The following is a 17680-nucleotide window of genomic DNA, read 5'->3' as shown; positions in this document are numbered from 1 at the left end:
CAAACGGTTTCGCACACACTGTGCCCGCGCGGGCTCGGCGTTCATCCATCCCACTCGTGCCACTCGCTCGCGCCAGTACGATTCAGCGCGCCGCAATGAACGTCAGTCGTGCGTCTCGCTCCAGCAGGCACACGCAACTGAATGAACACGGCCGAATGAACACCGTGTTCGGCTGGTTTGAGCGCGCGTTGAGCGCGATTCTCCGTCCGGCTGGCTCAAAAGCGTGAGAGCGTCGAAGCAGCACGGATCGGCGTCGAGCAGCAGCAGCAGTAACGCGCGCGCGTGTGTAAAGCTCCAACCAAAACGAGAAACGGCTAAACGCGAAACACGGGTAGCAGTGGTGTGTGTGTATGTGTGTGCGTATTTGTGGTGTTGTGCGCGCGTGTGTGTATTGTTGTGTTTGTGGGTTTTAAAGGAAACATTAAGGTACCCATTCGTTCTGGACCTGCGATGTTAGGAGAGAATCATATTAGAGAGGAAAACAAAAAAAAAAAGCACAATACAATAATTCTTCAGCTATTCTTCCCTGCTGCACGCCCGCAACAATAAATACTGCAGCCAACGCCGTAAAGGTGTGTTGCGCTTCGCTGCGGTGTGTTTGAATGTTTTGTTCTACCTGTTCCTTCTTTCTTCCTTTTTAACCTGTGCTACCTGCGTGTGTGTGTTTGTGTGTTTGCGTACGTGTTTGGCCGTTATGCGGGCCATTCAACGTTCAGAGAGGATCAAAATTCCAGCAATCCTTGCCGCGGGGACGCTTACACAAAGTTTAATCGGATCGTGTGCAGGTTCGCATCAAGTGTGGGCGGTCACATTAAAACAATTAGCTGATGACACACCGATACCAGAACTCCCTGCTTTTTTTTTTTGAGTCGCTTGGTGGAAAATGGTACGGAAATGATTTCGAAGCATCTCAAAAACCCGCTCAAACGTTGAAAGAGTGTTATATTAACGCACCAACGGAGAGTAAATAGTACGCGCACAGTTTTGGACCAGAATCCTTTTCTTACCTCATTTGCCGCTGTTCGGTGCTGGGCACTCTCCGAGGCTCCCCGAGGGGCACAATGTGGCGTAGGGCGCACACGGCTTTACTTGCGTGTGCTGTGTGCGCCGAGCAAAGCGGACGCGAGGGCACCATACCTGCCGTTCTGTTCGCACCACCGTACGGCTGCGTTTCCTGCCCATTCTCGCTCTCGCTCTTTCGCTCCCTTCCTTCTCTGCCACGTTCAGTGCGGTCACCCTCCTGTGCAAGGTTCTGCGCGACGCGAGAGCCCAATAAAGGCTCCCTTTGTCGGAGGCTTCAGTGCTGTGTGTGTGTGTGTGTGTGTGTGTGTGTGTGTGTGTGTGTGTTACTCCCCCTTTTCGCCCCCTCCGTTTTTTTATTCTTAGAACGATCCCTGCCGTCTCGTGTTGCGCTTTCTGTCCTCCCTCTGCCGTGCAGGAGCAACTCAACGGAGTTCTGCGAACGTCTCTTCACCGGTCGAAAAGCGGGGGTAAACGTTCGCGGTGAATTCCGCCCGAAAAAAGTGATTCATCAACCGCGTGAAGCCCATTGCCATCAAGCACGCGCGCACACACCGTCACTGGCTCTGCCAAGCCGGTGTGCGAATGTGTGTGAGTGCGTGCGTGTAGAGGTGGGCGAATTGCACACAGGCGCGCGCACGTTTCGGAGACAGTTTTGGCTGGTTGTGTTTTTGCATGGTGTGTGTGTGTGTGTGTGTGTGTGTGTGTGTGTGTGTGTGTGCGCGAAATGTTCAAATCCTGTTTGGCAAATGTCAAAAGAAAGCGAAAAAAGAACGTTACATTTGCTTGCTGCACAGAAGAGACCGAGCGACACATACATGGGCGCAAAGCGCCTAAAGCTTAAATACACATCCGTACGTGCGTGTGCCCATGTGTGTGTGTTTGAATCTCGCGTGCTGAAGCCTGCGCCTTGCCCTGCCCTACTGTTCCGCTCTTTACCTTTACCTTTTGTAGCGCTGTGCGCGGTCACCTTAACCTCTCTCTCTCTCTCTGTCTGTCTTTCTCTCTTTCGCGCTCTCTCCCTAACCCCTGTTAGAAGCGGCGTGCCATGAGTAAGCAGGGCCGGAAGCGTGTTCTCAACCGAAAGCCACGCTATACGGCACTGTCCAAACATCGTATGTGTGTGTGTGTGTGTGTGCGCAAGAGACGGGCATAGCGCAGTGGGCCCACGCGCGCGCGCTGCTACTCTCGCATTTTGAATTACAACGTTCTGCGCGTCGCCGCGCGCGTACACGATGTCCTTGCGCGAACGGGGCGCGCGCGGCCCCTGGAGCAGCGCAACCACCGAAGAATCCGGTTGCGTGTGTGCATGTGTGTGTGTGTGTGTGTGTGCGTTGATGAGGTAATGCTTGAACGTTGTTTTTTGGGGCAGGGCATGGGAGAGGTGGCACGTATATGTCTGTTTAGCCTGCTGTCGAGCCACCGGTCCTGGCTGCGGCGGCCCAGGAAGCTCTTTTTATCCGCTAATGCTATTCCATTCGACCGCAGCAAGAGCACAGCACTGCTGCTTTGTTCTGGAAAGAAGTATGATACTCTCTCACACACACACGCACACATACGTTCAAAGACATTCCAGTGATCTGCGAGATCGCTTCGGGCGCTACTAAAACGGGGTAGTAAAACTGTTTCGAATCAAACTGAACATGCCAACAAACAGTACGTACCGGGATGACGTCAGTAATAGATGTGCAAACCGAGCGCAAAAAAAAAAGGCGAAGCCTTTTCAGATGTCTTGTGCGCCTGAGAGTATCTCTGTCAGTTTTCGTACAACTTATCTTTATGATCTGTCTGTGCTGACACGCCCGCCAAGGGGGGGGGGGGGGGGGTCATAAAGCAAGGGTGCGAAAATGTAATCGGCCTCGGCATTACCTTTTTTGTGTTCCGAGAACATCCGAGCATTCTACATCCCTAGTAAGTTTGGGATTGAATTGGTCATCACCTGATTGGTGTCCAGAAACCCAGCAATTCCCGGAAGATTCCGGGGAAATCCCAGATCGCGTTGAGTCACCATTTGAACTGTATCCCTTAGGAATTTTGGTCTTTGGTCTCCGAGATGCATTATGGAATTCATGCAAAAACTGAACGACCTCAGAACTAACATTGAATAGATAAGGCATTGAAAAGCAAACAAAAAAAAAAATGCTGTAACACGCGAGCTCCCACTATCAGTAATGCAGACATACGAATAAACTGATCTTTAAGAAGAAGAAGAATAAGGAGAAGGGTCTCCGAGATCCGTAGCATCTACGTAGTATGGCGGCGGTACCGTGGTACAGCCGTCAACTCGTACGACTCAATGACATGCCCGTCATGGATTCAAGCCTAGAATGGATCGTTCCTCCGTAGCAAGCTACTATCAAGCTGCGTGGAACTGAATAAGTCTCGAAAGCCTGTATAGCGCGGTATGTCCGTGCCGGGACGTTACGCCAAATAGAAGAAGAGTGTCTACTTGATGCTATCCCAAGAAACATTTCCCATACCTTTTACATTTAAACATGTCTTAAAGCATTCTTTACTATAAGTGTACTGAGCCACATAGTTTTGACATGTCTTTTGAAGATGATTAACAGTCTTTATAGTTGTTAAACCTTTAAAACGTTCGGAAGTCGCTTATAGACTGTCTGTTAAAACTAAAATTGGAGTTTTGATGGTTGACTTTAATCGGCCCGTAGATGTATTCTAAAGCACGTTTCAAAACTTGTTATTTGAGACTAAGGCATCAATTGAACTTGTTAAATGCACATTAAGACTCCGGAAAAATGGAACCACTAGATCCGCCCGGAGTCGGAGTCGTTCGGAGTCGTCCGGAGTCGACGACTCCGAACGACTTTGAACGACTCCGAATGACTCCGAACGACTCCGACTCCGGGCGACTCCGACGACTCCGACGACTCCGAACGACTCCAGGCGACTCCGAACGACTCCGGACGACTCCGGACGATTCCGAACGACTCCGGATATTGCAGCGCGGACCTACCTTCCGGAGTCGATTCCGAATTTATCGGAGTCGGATCGGAGTCGACTCCGGATTTTTGCCAACTTTACCCATCACTAGTCTGCACAAGCGCTTCCCAAAGCTATGAGCTTTTTAAAAAAGATCTTAGCCACACATATTGCACTACAAATCAATTGAATTTGTAATCAGGAAAGTCTTTCTGCCTTCGGCCAATGGAATCTATTTTTTTAATATGATTGTTCATTTGTGTGTGCAACATGTGTCAGCCATGTTGATATTTTGATAAACAAATTCATAGTTTGCACGACGCATAGAAAAAATGGCAATTTCCAAAATGACCTTCACCTCATGTTTATTACGACACTGGTACTTTGGGTGCAAATTGAGGCCGTTTAAAATAAATATGTATTTTTTAATAATTTATTTTTTAACTGAAAAGGTGCATATTGTTGAGGCGCTTTGATATTTTTCAAATTATTATAATGTATTTCAACAGTGATTTTTTCTTGGCATGAATTGCTGCTTATACGCCAGCGATATCATCAGAATAAAAAACATAGACATCGTAATAATTCTCAACTAATTCTCTACTATTAATATGACATCATATTCATTATTTCATTGCCGTCACAAGAACATTTCTATTAAGCAATAAGCTGTAATTTTGATAGCGCCCTCACATCTTAAAGGTCTAGGAATAGTTTTAGCTAGTAGTCTTAACAGAGTTCTGTAGATGGGCCCTTTCAGTCTGAAATGAGTTTCATTTTTTGTCTTATGAGGGCATACACGACTTTCAAATGAAAAAGGAAGGCTTAATGAAATAATCGTAGCAACATCGTTAAAACTATGATAAGATTCAACATGTTACTTGGGATGACAGGAGAAAGAAGTTCCGAAACATCAACTCAAAGCACCTAGAAACTTCAGGGAAGATCTCCGTGAGCAATGCTCGGTACATCTCAATGTTTGCAGTAGTCAATGATATAGCGATTCTAACTTGAAAGAATTTCAAATTCTGCACACCGGTTCTTTACCGATCAACTTCATTGCCTGGAAGTTTGCTGGTGAAGAAAGATGACATTTTTTGATGATATGATATCTCCCTGGGAACTTCACTTGTGTCACTTTGTGTCTCGCAAGTATCGAACCCCGAGCATACTTCCTAATTCAGCTGGAATAGTCCCAGAGCAGTCACTACATCAAAGACCAGCACCACTGCTGCTGGCCCCACATGTTCCAACCGAAGATCTGAGATCTTGCCAGTTCGTAAATTACCCGCCAGTAGTGTGGCCACACAAAGAGACATCCGATGCCCAATAAACGGGCACATGGCACGGGGAATAGGGGTTTGCGCTGCGGGGGGGGGGGAAATATTTCGCACGCAGAGGGCAAGTGCTCGAGAGTGCTGCGTTTGCGCCCTGCGTAACATAATACACCCGCGCCTCGCCTGGTGTGTGTGTGTGTGCGTGTGCTGCACATTTGTGCGGCAGAAACGCGTCCACCTTATCCTTCGCGAGCCGCGCCGTGTCTTGGAGCGCTCCGCTTCACTGATGGGCAATGCGCAAACATGCGCCGCGGGCGGGTCTAGTGCGAGCGGCGTGAGCGTGCGTACTAGTGGTGGGAGCTCGGAATCGGACCTACCTGATTCCGATTCCGTGTTCGGAATGAATTCCGGAGCCGATTCCGATGCTGGAATCGATTCCGATTCCGGAGCCGATTCCGGAGCCGATTCCGGAGCCGATTCCTTAGCCGATTCCGGAGCCGATTCCGGAGCCGATTCCGGAGCCGATTCCGGAGCCAATTCCGGAGCCAATTCCGGAGAAGATTCTGGAGCCGATTCCGGAGCCGATACCGAAGTTGGCTCCGGAGCCGATTCCGGAGTTGGCTCCGGAGCCGATTCCGGTGTTGACTCCGGAGCGAAATCAGTCCGGGAATCTCCATGAGAATGGATCTTTTACAAGTAAATTTGGATTTTTGCGGTTATCAATAAGTAGTATGATTGGACCCAAACGCCTTTTTTATGGCGATGCCGAAACTGACTCCGTTTGGTAGCCGATTCTAATTTATGAGCCATTTCCGATTCGAGAGCCGACTTCGATTTCGAAACCGATTCCGGAGTCGATTCCGGAGTCGATTCCAGAACCGACTCCGATTCCGGAGCCGATTCCGGAGCCGATTCCGGAACCGATTCCTATTCCGGAGCCGATTCCGGAGTCGATTCCGGAACCAATTCCTATTCCGGAGCCGATTCCGGAGTCGATTCCGGAATCATCTCTGGAGCCGATTCCGGAGTCGATTCCGGAATCATCTCTGGAGCCGATTCCGGAGTCGATTCCGATTCCGGAGCCGATTCTGGAATCAATTCCGGAAACTGATTCCGGACCTACTATCCGGAATCGATTCCAGAAAACTGCAGAGCTAACCGAAATCGATTCCGACAAAAACTTCATTTTTCCCATCACTAGTGCGTACTTCTCTGGCATCAAATGTCCCCGGTATTGTCTGCAGGGATTGTTGCCGAGTGAAGCGCGCACCCCACCCAGCAGCAGAGTCAGCGGATATTCTATTCGGTTGCTGCTTGCGAGTGGCTGCAACTGCAACACGACAGTTGTGTAGCGAGCATCATTGGAATAGAATTATGCTTGACGGTTCTATTAAGAGTTTAGCAACGGAACGGAAATATCCTAGAGCAATCAAAACGATTACATCTTATAACCGCCTGCTAGGGAGTGGTTCACGGGAGATGTGTTCACGCTCTTCGTAGCGAGCGATCATGTATTTTCTGTTTCGCTCTTTCCGGTGTAAGTTCCCCCCCCCCCTTTTTTAAATGCTGTTCGCCAGCGGTGGTGCGGGTTTGTGTGGAACAAACGGGTGAAGATGGCGCTCCTGTGTCGCTCTTCACATTAACAACTGATCTATTCACGTGTTTGTGTGTGTGTGTGTGTGTGTGATGCGGCTACACCATCAAGGGAAGGATAATCGTAAGCCAAACTCGTTTCATCCATTCTTTCCCTATTTCTTCCTTGAACGGCGGTGTGTTTCCGTCGCCCAGCCAGTTTTGTTTGTCCCCTTTTCGGCTGGAATCCGAGTGGCATCCTCCGCCCGCCTAGGATTCAATTAAGCGGCCACCATTTTTGAATGGCGTCCCTTCGATCATGTTAGAAAACAATGACGCGCGATCCCTTTCTCCTCCTCCCGCGTGACTCGCTGTGCATTCTGGTGCGTGTGTGTGTGTGTGTGTGTGTAACAATGCCACGGGTTGTTCGGCACTTTCCTCTTCCAGCGATGATGGCGTCCTACCTGTAGGGAATTGAAGGCAGGTGGTGCAGGTGTTGTGCGTTCCTTTCCCCGGGGCTGGAGTGGCGTTTTGTTCTGTGTGTCCCCGGGCGCACTGTGCTGGGTGTGTGTGTGTGTGTGTGTGTTGTTAGGTCGATGAGGGGAATAGAAGGCGAACAAAAAACCGAAAAAAAGCTCAGGAAAATCGGTTGGCGTCGCTTCCATCAGAGCATGAAATCAGAGGAAGCGCAGAGGGCGTGGGTCGTCGTCCACCTAAATACAAGTGAGCAACAGTACACAGGATCGTTTTCGGCGCTCTGTTCGGGGTACGGTGGAAACATGTGAAAACATTGAAATTTGTCGAACTGGAATGTGAGACAAATTTGAACAATTTGATTAAAGACAGCTTTGAGCGGTACTTGGCGCATGTTTTTTTTACAAACCGTTCAACAAACTTTCCACGTAGGTCAGCTGAGCACGTGTTCAAAAAAATGGATAATTAATTCAATGCAATGCAATTCAATGCGTCCAGCGAATAATCCAGTCCATCATTTTCAACAAAACAAAACAAAATATTCTATCTATTCGTGTGCTGTAAAATGTCCGCTAGCAACATGTGGTAAAATTGTGCATCCTTCCAACGCAAAGCAGCAAACAAATTACTGCTGTTCTTGCACTGTAGAAAGCCTTACCGGGGTGGTGGTGTGTGTCTCCTCACCACTGCCGCCGGTTCTCGTGACCATATGCTCGATCTTTCTCTGTTCCGATCTTCTCCGACCCGACAGTGCGGCCTGGAGGGGAACAAACAAGAGCGGGTAGGGTCTACCTGTCCCACCAGTGCCAAGGGTGTGTTCCTTTTCGAAGGGATTTTCGTTCTATTTCGTTGCGTTTCCTGCGTTTGTAGTTCGTTATTTAACGAAATGTTGAAGGTGTGTGTGTGTGTGTGTATGTACCACCGAGGGCCGGTAATGGGAAGGGCTCGTTTTTCGGAGGGTTTTGGTGCAGCATTGTACTTCCAGTTATGTGTGTAAATGTGTGTGTGTGTGTGTGTGCGTGTTTTAAGAAGAAAACTAAAGCAAAACGTGTGCTAACTTCAATCAACAGCTCCAATCAATCAATTGCTTTGAATCCAGTTTGCAATAGAGAAGCAAAGAAAGTTAAAACACAACATCTTCAACCTCTTCTGCTCCCAGCAACAATCAACAAGCGCGCATTGTACGGGGGACAAAAAAAGATGAAAAAAAAAAAATGAAAACAGTGATAACTCAAAAGTGAATTACTTTGGGTGCAGAACATCTAGTTGCCCTGTGTGTGTGTGAGGGTGTGTGTGCAGTATGTTCGTGTTGGGGCTGCACCAATTTATTGATTCCGCCGGGGTGTATCTCTCTCTCTCTTTCTTTCTCTCGGTGTGTGCGACCCTAGAAATAGCATGACATGAACCACCGTCGTCTCCTTGGCAACGGAATAACATGTCGCGAAGCCAAACAAACGTTACACTACACACATACACGTTGGGCATTGTGTTTGGGGCTCGGTGTCGGGCGAGGAGGGACAACTGGGGCCATGGGGCAGCGGGAAACTAAATCCTTTTTTTTATGGAGGGCATAGTAAGGGCAAAACACTGAAGGAATGTGTTTTAACCTCGACCTAACACTTCATAGTAGAGATGGGTACGGTTGGAAAACTCCGATAATTTCGAAACTAATTCGGGAAGGGAAAACCGCCCAACGTTATCCAAAGCCGTTTGGAGTTGTCTCGAGTCGTCCAAAGTCGTCTAAGGTCAGCTGGAGTCATTCGGAGTTGTCCGGAGTTTTTTTTTTGGAAGTTATCCGTAGATATCCGGAGTTGTTCTGGAGTCATCTGGAGTCGTCTGGTGTAGTCCGAATCCATCCGTAATCGTTTAGAGTTTTCCAAAGTTTTCCAAAGCCATCCGAAGTCGTCCGGAGTCGCCTGGAGTCGTTTGGAGTCATCCGGAGTCGTCCGTAGTAATCCGGAGCAGTCCGGAGTCGCCCAGAGTCGTCCGGTGTCGTCCGGAGTCGGTCTACCGAACTAAGGCTTGCATAGTAAAGGCACGCGCAAAGTGGAAGACAGCTAAATTAAATGCCTGATCACAAGCACATTGGACCGGACGGCTCTAGATGACCGACTCCGATCAACTCTGGACGCCTCTGCATGGCTCCAACTTCGGGCGGTTCTGGAGAACACCGGACGACTCTGACTCTGAACGACTTCAGGCGACTTCGAACGGCTCCGACTCTGAGCGAATCCCGTACGACGCCGGACGACTTCGACGCCGGGTGACTCCGGACATTTCTGGCAGCCTCCTGACATCTCCGGTCGACTCTAGAAAACTCCGGACGACTTCTGATATCGCCGGACGACTTCTGACGACTCCGGACATCTCCGGACGACTCCTGACGACTTCAACTCCGGGCGGCTCCGAACATCTTCGGCCAACTGCGGACATCTCCGGATGACTCCAGACGACTCCGGACGATTCCTGTTTATGACTCCGATTACGGACAACTCCGACTTCAGACTACTCCGATTCTGGACTTCTCTGACTCCGGACGACACCAGACGACTCCGGACATCTCCTGACGACTTTGTACGATTCCGGACAACTCCGGACGACTTCAGCTCCGGGCGGCTCCGAACATCTTCGGGCAACTCCGGACATCTCCGGATGACTCCAGACGACTCCGGACGATTCCTGTTTATGACTCCGATTACGGACAACTCCGACTCCGGACTACTCCGATTCTGGACTTCTCTGACTCCGGACGACACCAGACATTGGACCGGACGGCTCCAGATGACCGACTCCGATCAACTCTGGACGCCTCGGAATGGCTCCAACTTCGGGCGATTCTGGAGAACACCGGACGACTCTGACTCTGAACGACTTCAGGCGACTTCGAACGGCTCCGACTCTGAGCGAATCCCGTACGACGTCGGACGACTTCGACGCCGGGTGACTCCGGACATTTCTGGCAGCCTCCTGACATCTCCGGTAGACTCTAGAAAACTCCGGACGACTTCTGATATCGTCGGACGACTGCTGACGAATCCGGACATCTCCGGACGACTCCTGACGACTTCAACTCCGGGCGGCTCCGAACATCTTCGGCCAACTGCGGACATCTCCGGATGACTCCAGACGACTCCGGACGATTCCTGTTTATGACTCCGATTACGGACAACTCCGACTTCAGACTACTCCGATACTGGACTTCTCTGACTCCGGACGACACCAGACATTGGACCGGACGGCTCCAGATGACCGACTCCGATCAACTCTGGACGCCTCTGAATGGCTCCAACTTCGGGCGATTCTGGAGAACACCGGACGACTCTGACTCTGAACGACTTCAGGCGACTTCGAACGGCTCCGACTCTGAGCGAATCCCGTACGACGCCGGACGACTTCGACGCCGGGTGACTCCGGACATTTCTGGCAGCCTCCTGACATCTCCGGTCGACTCTAGAAAACTCCGGACGACTTCTGATATCGCCGGACGACTTCTGACGACTCCGGACATCTCCGGACGACTCCTGACGACTTCAACTCCGGGCGGCTCCGAACATCTTCGGGCAACTGCGGACACCTCCGGATGACTCCAGACGGCTCCGGACGATTCCTGTTTATGACTCCGATTACGGACAACTCCGACTCCGGACTACTCCGATTCTGGACTTCTCTGACTCCGGACGACAACAGACGACTCCGGACATCTCCTGACGACTTTGTACGATTCCGGACAACTCCGGACGACTTCAACTCCGGGCGGCTCCGAACATCTTCGGGCAACTCCGGACATCTCCGGATGACTCCAGACGACTCCGGACGATTCCTGTTTATGACTCCGATTACGGACAACTCCGACTCCGGACTACTCCGATTCTGGACTTCTCTGACTCCGGACGACACCAGACGGCTCCGGACGGCTCCGACTCCGGGCGGAACTAGTGGTTCTCATTTTGCCGGGGTCGGAATAGGATCGGAGTCGTGGGTGTGCTCCAGAAAGCACATCACTACTTCATTGATTTTTGTTTCGGAACGTATGGGACGGCGTGGAAAAGGAGGCACGGCGTAGGCGAAATTTCTGTTCAATAAATTTTGTTTGCGATTTTGCGTTCAAAGCAGTTTAAAGATTGACAACAATTTCTTGCAAATAGATTGGCGTCGTGCTGGAATTTGCGTCATGCCCGGGGGGTGGGGGTGTCGAGAGAGAAAGAGAGAATTAAAATAACTCTCGGAAAAGCCATAAAAGTCAAACACATATCACCCTTCGCGTTTGTACCTGTATGTGTGTGAGTGATGTGATTATTAAAATAGGAATAGAAAGTGAAAACAAAAGCGTTGATAAGGGTGGCGGCAATGTATTGTTTTTTTTAAATGTTTTACTTTGTTTCTAACACCCACCGTGGGTGGAATTTTGTAGAGGAGAAAAAACGAGCTCGATGCGGGAGCTGTATATAGCGCGGAGAAGGGCAAGAGAGTGCAACAGCACAATTGTGGGCGATGATAAGCGCAACTAAATTGATTGTTATCCACCTTTTTTTCTTCTTCTCATTCCCTCATACAGAGCTTTAGTACCGTGTAGATGAAGAGAAAGAAGAAAATATTGTGTTGAAGCAGCAAAGAAAAAGCAAAAGAAAAAAAAAAACAGTGATTGCAAATTGCAAAAAAAAAGAAGTGTGTACATAAGTAATGCAGAAAATGCGACCGCTACTACTGCCTGTTCGGTGTGCTGATTAGAATTTTCCGCGTGCAAGTGAATCATTTTTTTTTTGTGTATCTGTTTGTGTTCTGTGTGGTGTACACGCGGTGGCACCAAGTGGAAGGGTGTAAATGCGTGTGTGTGCGTTTAATTTTTGGTGATGCGAAATGATCCCGCCGCAACCGTTGGCAGGATAGTGCGCTTCATCGGTGCCGAAGCGAAGCAAGGAATTTCGCAATTGCAACAGAACAACAATCAACCGAACAAAAACAAAACAAAAAAAGCACCAACTTCCTTCGTGTACAGTACCGGGGGCAACTGCAACTGCACCGTATACGTGTGTGTGTGTGTGTGTGTGACGCACCTGTCGCTCGTATCGCAAAACACACACTGCCGCCGACGACGCAGAGACACGGGATCGCTGACCTGGCGCTGACGGTATGAAGGTGACGGTGTGCTTCGGGGAGACGCGGTTCGTCGTGCCTTGCCCGCCCGGTACGACCGTGCAGAAGCTGGAACAGGAAGCGATACTGCGGTACAAGCGCAAGGTAAGGTTTTGGAAGCGAAGGATGTTTTTTGACAGTAGGGGAAATATGCTTAATAACAGTACCATTACGGACGGAGAGAAAAGCGTGAGAATTGCGGTAAAAGGGAGCAGAGTAGGAAAGGGAGAAATTGTAACGTTATTGAACTTAACGGACCTCACCAACCGAACAAAAATGAGCAAACTCAACAACACCTCTTTTAATCGAAAAAAAAAAAAACAAAAACGAATGACATCAACGACTGCAACAGCGAGGAACCCTCGTACCATCTTCGGCGTTTTTTTTGTTTCTTTCCGGCGCAAAAATTAGGGTAAGGCGGGGGAAAATGGCACTGTTCAGGATTTTGTTCTGAATTTGCAGAATAGAATCGAATTATAAGGGTAGAGATGTTAGCTTTGTGTTACTGTCGTTTGCCGCCATGTTTTGAATCTAAGGCATCAATTTTTGACTTTATAACGCAGATTTATGTCGATTGTAATTTTACATCACCAAAGCAATACAAAAACCGTGTCATGGATTGGTTTTTGTGTAAAAAATAATCAAATTTTATAAACTCTAAAGCCATTGTTTACTGGTGAAAATAATCTGCTCCTTTTCACTCTATTAAAATTTCCAAAATTTTGGAATAATTATTGTTATATTTTAAATTATTTCAATGAAATTATAAACAACTTAACTTAAATTCAGCAATTTAAGGACACATAGTTTAAGACATTACGTTAAATTTAGTCAATAAAGCAATTAACTTACAGTTCAAAGTTTGTACCGTGTAGGTATAAACAGGTTAGTTAGAGCCAACATTTTGTGGCTCGACGACTGTAAAGTGTTTTGTTAAATTTAGTTAATTGCTAGAATAATTTAATAATTCACGTGAGGTGTGTCAGTATTAATTTTCTTCCAGATAGAGTACATATACAGCATAGTTTTTTTTTACACAAATCTATCGTAGTGACCATTGCTTTCGCCACAGCCACATGATTTTAATTTCCTGCCAAAACATGCCGACCATTTTGCCCCAAGCAGGAACATTTTACAAACCTTAAATTAAAAAAAAAATACTTAAACTTACTTACTTTAATAGTAAGAAAATTATTACTTTGAAAAAGTAACTTTTCTTTACGTGAATTATATATAAATATCATGTGTCGGGATGGATACAATTTTTTTCTCTCTTATGATATGTTAACCTACAGTCTGTTCCCGAGAGTTACGCTATTTATGCGTTTCCGAGGAATCCGAGTAACTCGAATATCCGCGTAAGTCGCGTAATTTCCCTTTTTTTGACTTAAATACTATTGATTGCTCGGAGTTTTTTTTTTAATAAACTTTAGTCTTTTAATACACTTTATTATTTATTTGATATGATTCCTACAGAAAATTCTAATATTTCAGGCTTTACAGTGGTTTCAATTTGTTAGCAAAAGGGTAATTTCTACCGAACTTGAAGCAAATTGTACTGATTTGACATTTATTCTGTCAAATTTCAAAAACCACGTAAGTCGAGAACCGTGTAACTCGGCAACAGACTGTATATTAATTATATTAATTATAATTATTAATTATTTTGCTTACGAAATCTTACTTTTGAGACGGTGAAAATTACATCGTTATGAGCAAACATTTTGTTTGCTAATTTATTGAAATATTTTTAAATCTTAGGCTATGAAACATTTTTTGCTGTATTTCAATCATTAGAAATTATTGTAAGTGTGTTCATTTGCCAACAAAGAGATGACCATTTTGCCCCGACGCTCCCCTACACTAGCGCGCAGGCCCGATCAGATCGAATTGATACAATCTGCGGTGTGGAGGAAAGAGGGGCTGAAAAACAGGGGATGCAACCACCATCAGACGGGGGGGGGGGGGAAGGAGCTAGAATTTGTAAAGAGCTTGTTGCTTGCTTTTTGTGTTGCTATTGCGAATGTGGTAAAGCACACACACACCACCAATACCACTTTGTTGCTGCAAACAGGGTCAAGAGGGTTGAAGATGGAGGAGGGGAATTTCCGTTGCTGCAGCGAGGCAAGAAGCGGACACAAAAATTGCATACATATCCGGCCGCGCGCCACTGCTTCTTCTCCTTCGCCCATCGCTCTACTGCCAGCGTGTGTGTGTGGCAGGCAAAATGTGCTGATTCACTATCGTAATGTTCGCTTCGAGTTTTAATTTTCCATCGACGCCGCATTGTGTGTGTGTGTGTGGCCAGATTTCGTAACAATTTGGTGTGAAATGGCGCTGATTTGCGCATTTCATAGAGAATTAAAGCTTCAAATTATGGTTTATTTATGTTGTGGATTTGTTTTTTTTCTCATCCCTCCTCTTCCCTGCTGCAGACGGCTTAGAAAGGACAAAAGGGCGCATTGGCATTCAAAAAAAAAAAAAAAAAGAGGAGGGTGGCCATGGGAATGGAGGATTTTTTGGAGCGTTTAACTTGATTTCCGCGCTCCGCCGGAATGCATTTATCACAATGCGCTCATCTTCGCGTTGCAGTTTGTTCGCGGTGATGTTGCGCTCGGTGTGGTGTAGTGATGGGTAAAGTTGGCAAAAATCCGGAGTCGACTCCGAACCGACTCCGATAAATTCGGAATCGACTCCAGAAGGTAGGTCCGCGCTGCAATATCCGGAGTCGTTCGGAATCGCCCGGAGTCGTACGGAGTCGCCCGGAGTCGCCTGGAGTCGCCCGGAGTCGGAGTCATTCGGAGTTGCCCGGAGTCGGAGTCGTCCGGAGTCGTCCGGAGTCGTTCGGAGTCGTTCGGAGTCGTTCGGAGTCGTTCGGAGTTGTCCGGAGTCGCCCGGAGTCGGAGTCGTCCGGAGTCGTTCGGAGTCGTTCGGAGTTGTCGGAGTCGTTCGGAGTCGTCCGGAGTCGTTCGGAGTCGTTCGGAGTCGTCGGAGTCGTTCGGAGTCGTTCGGAGTCGTTCGGAGTCGTTCGGAGTCGTTCGGAGTCGTTCGGAGTCGTTCGGAGTCGTCGGAGTCGTTTGGAGTCGTCCGGAGTCGCCCGGAGTCGCCCGGAGTCGAAATCGTCCGGAGTCGTTCGGAGTCGTTCGGAGTTGTCCGGAGTCGCCCGGAGTCGGAGTCGTCCGGAGTCGTTCGGAGTCGTTTGGAGTCGTTCGGAGTTGTCGGAGTCGTTCGGAGTCGTCCGGAGTCACCCGGAGTCGGAGTCGTTCGGAGTCGTTCGGAGTCGTTCGGAGTCGTTCGGAGTCGTTCGGAGTCGTTCGGAGTCGTCCGGAGTCGCCCGGAGTCGGAGTCATCCGGAGTCGTTCGGAATCGTTCGGAATCGTCCGGAGTCGTTCGGAATCGTCCGGAGTCGTTCGGAGTCGTCCGGAGTCGGAGTCGTCCGGAGTCGTTCGGAGTCGTTCGGAGTCGTTCAGAGTCGTTCGGAGTCGTTCGGAGTCGTTCGGAGTCGTCAGAGTCGTTCGGAGTCGCCCGGAGTCGGAGTCGTTCGGAGTCGTTCAGAGTCGTTCGGAGTGGTTCGGAGTCGTCGACTCCGGACGACTCCGGTCGACTCCGGACGACTCCGAACGACTCCGATTCCGGGCGGATCTAGTGGTTCCATTTTGCCGGAGTCGGAATCGAACTAACAATAGTCGGAGTCGGATCGGAGCCGTGGGTGCGCTCCATACAGCACATCACTAGTGTGGTGGCGGATACACTTTTTTTTGTTGGTGTGTGTGTGTGTGGCGTCTCACGTCTAGATTAATTGTAATTGCCCTTTTTTTCTCCTTCCCCCCTCTCTCTCTTCTATTTTAGTTTTCCATCCATCGGCAATGGAGTGATTTGAATTTACTTTGATTTAAGCGCGCGCGTGCACGGCTTTTTTAAACCTACAATAGTTTCGATTTCGATTGCGGTGTGTGCTCTGTTGCCCATTTAGAAACAGAATAAAAACGCTTCTGTTTGTGGACGTGTTTTGCATGCACCTTACTTTTAACCCCACCGTTCCCGAAAGCTGCTTGCAATTGGATTTAATTCGTGTTCGTCGCCACGCACTCACTCTCACGATCGCGCTTTAGAACGATGCTTTTGTTTTGATGCCATTGAGAGAAGCGTGCACATAAAAAAAAACAAAAAGAATCGTGCACGCGCCCTGTAGGGGAGAGGAGGAGGAGGGGAGCTTTTGTGCGCCGCGCCGTGTGTTTAAAATGGTAACCAACGAAAATTGATCCTTTATTCCTTTTTCTTTCGAGGGGTGTGTGCGTGCGTGTGTGTGTGGTGGTAGATGCATTTTAAATTTGTTCCCTTTGTGTATTGCGGCACACGAGCCTTCTTCCGGTGCAAACGCATCGCGCGCGCAACATTGCCACCTCCTCTCCTGGTCTGCTGTGGTGTGGCCGGGGATATGGTTGCTCGCAGCAGCAAGTTTTCATTTATGAAAACTAGCCTAAGTGCGCCCGTGCTGTGTGTGTGTGTGTTCGTGGACGTCAATGTCCCGGTGTCGTCGTTTCAAGGCTACGCGGCCACCGCTTCTCCGGATGGTGGTGGTAGATCGGACACGTACCTTTTGTGCTCTCCCGGCGGAGAGAACCCGTGGAAGGATACAACAAGGGAACATAGAATGCATGCAGAGCAACCATTTTTATTACACTCCGCTACACACGAGACGAGTGGAAAGTTTGTGCACACACACACACGCACACACTCACACACCGGATCTCCCGATTTTCCCGCTGCATGCGCTTTCGTCTCGTCCCGCCGTCGCGACACCATCTGGGGAGCAGCTGTTGTAACATGCTCTTGCCTGGCTGCTGGCAGCGTGCTGTTAAATGACTCCTCCGGTTATGTGTTTCTCTTTCCTTCCTTCGTGTCTGGATGTTTTTCGTTTGCTGTTTCTTTTTTTTTTGTTGTTCTTACCGTTTGCATGTACGCATCCGAACAATCCCAAGGACGCCCGGTAGAAAGAAAAGAACCGAAGGAAAAAGGCAGAGCGAGCGAGTGAGCTTTTTTTTTGTTGTTGTTGCACCCGATACATTCAAGGATGTGCTTTGGGAGAACATATGCTCTCTCTGGCCCCCGACGACCCGGCGATGATGATGCGATGTTGCTTGGGCTGCTGGGTGTGTGTGCGGTGTCGTCGTGGCTGCATTTATGACTGCATTGTGAGCCAAGGTGGAGGGGAAGAGGGACGCAGTGCAATCGGAAGAAAAAGAATGCACCAACATATG

At 48.7% G+C, this 17680-nt stretch overlaps 1 protein-coding gene across 4 annotated transcripts in view; it reads left to right on the top strand.

Annotated features, from left to right (window-relative positions):
• The first annotated feature begins 229 nt into the window (after nucleotides 1-229).
• LOC120905485 (serine-rich adhesin for platelets) overlaps nucleotides 230-17680 on the top strand; it is a 59008-nt gene continuing 41557 nt past the window's right edge. The window contains exons 1-2 of one of the 4 annotated variants that reach the window (XM_040316301.1): nucleotides 230-331; nucleotides 11842-12524. In XM_040316301.1, coding sequence (XP_040172235.1) covers nucleotides 12417-12524 — 108 coding nt within the window. In that variant the 5' untranslated portion in view covers nucleotides 230-331; nucleotides 11842-12416. Of the gene's footprint in view, nucleotides 427-11841; nucleotides 12525-17680 lie in introns of all 4 variants that reach the window. The other 3 variants (XM_040316300.1, XM_040316299.1, XM_040316297.1) reach the window with 3 other exon arrangements.

The sequence above is a fragment of the Anopheles arabiensis genome, chromosome X, assembly GCF_016920715.1.
Source record: "Anopheles arabiensis isolate DONGOLA chromosome X, AaraD3, whole genome shotgun sequence".
NCBI lineage: Eukaryota > Metazoa > Arthropoda > Insecta > Diptera > Culicidae > Anopheles > Anopheles arabiensis.
Note: the sequence above shows the minus strand (reverse complement) of the source record. Positions and strands in the feature narration are given on the sequence as shown.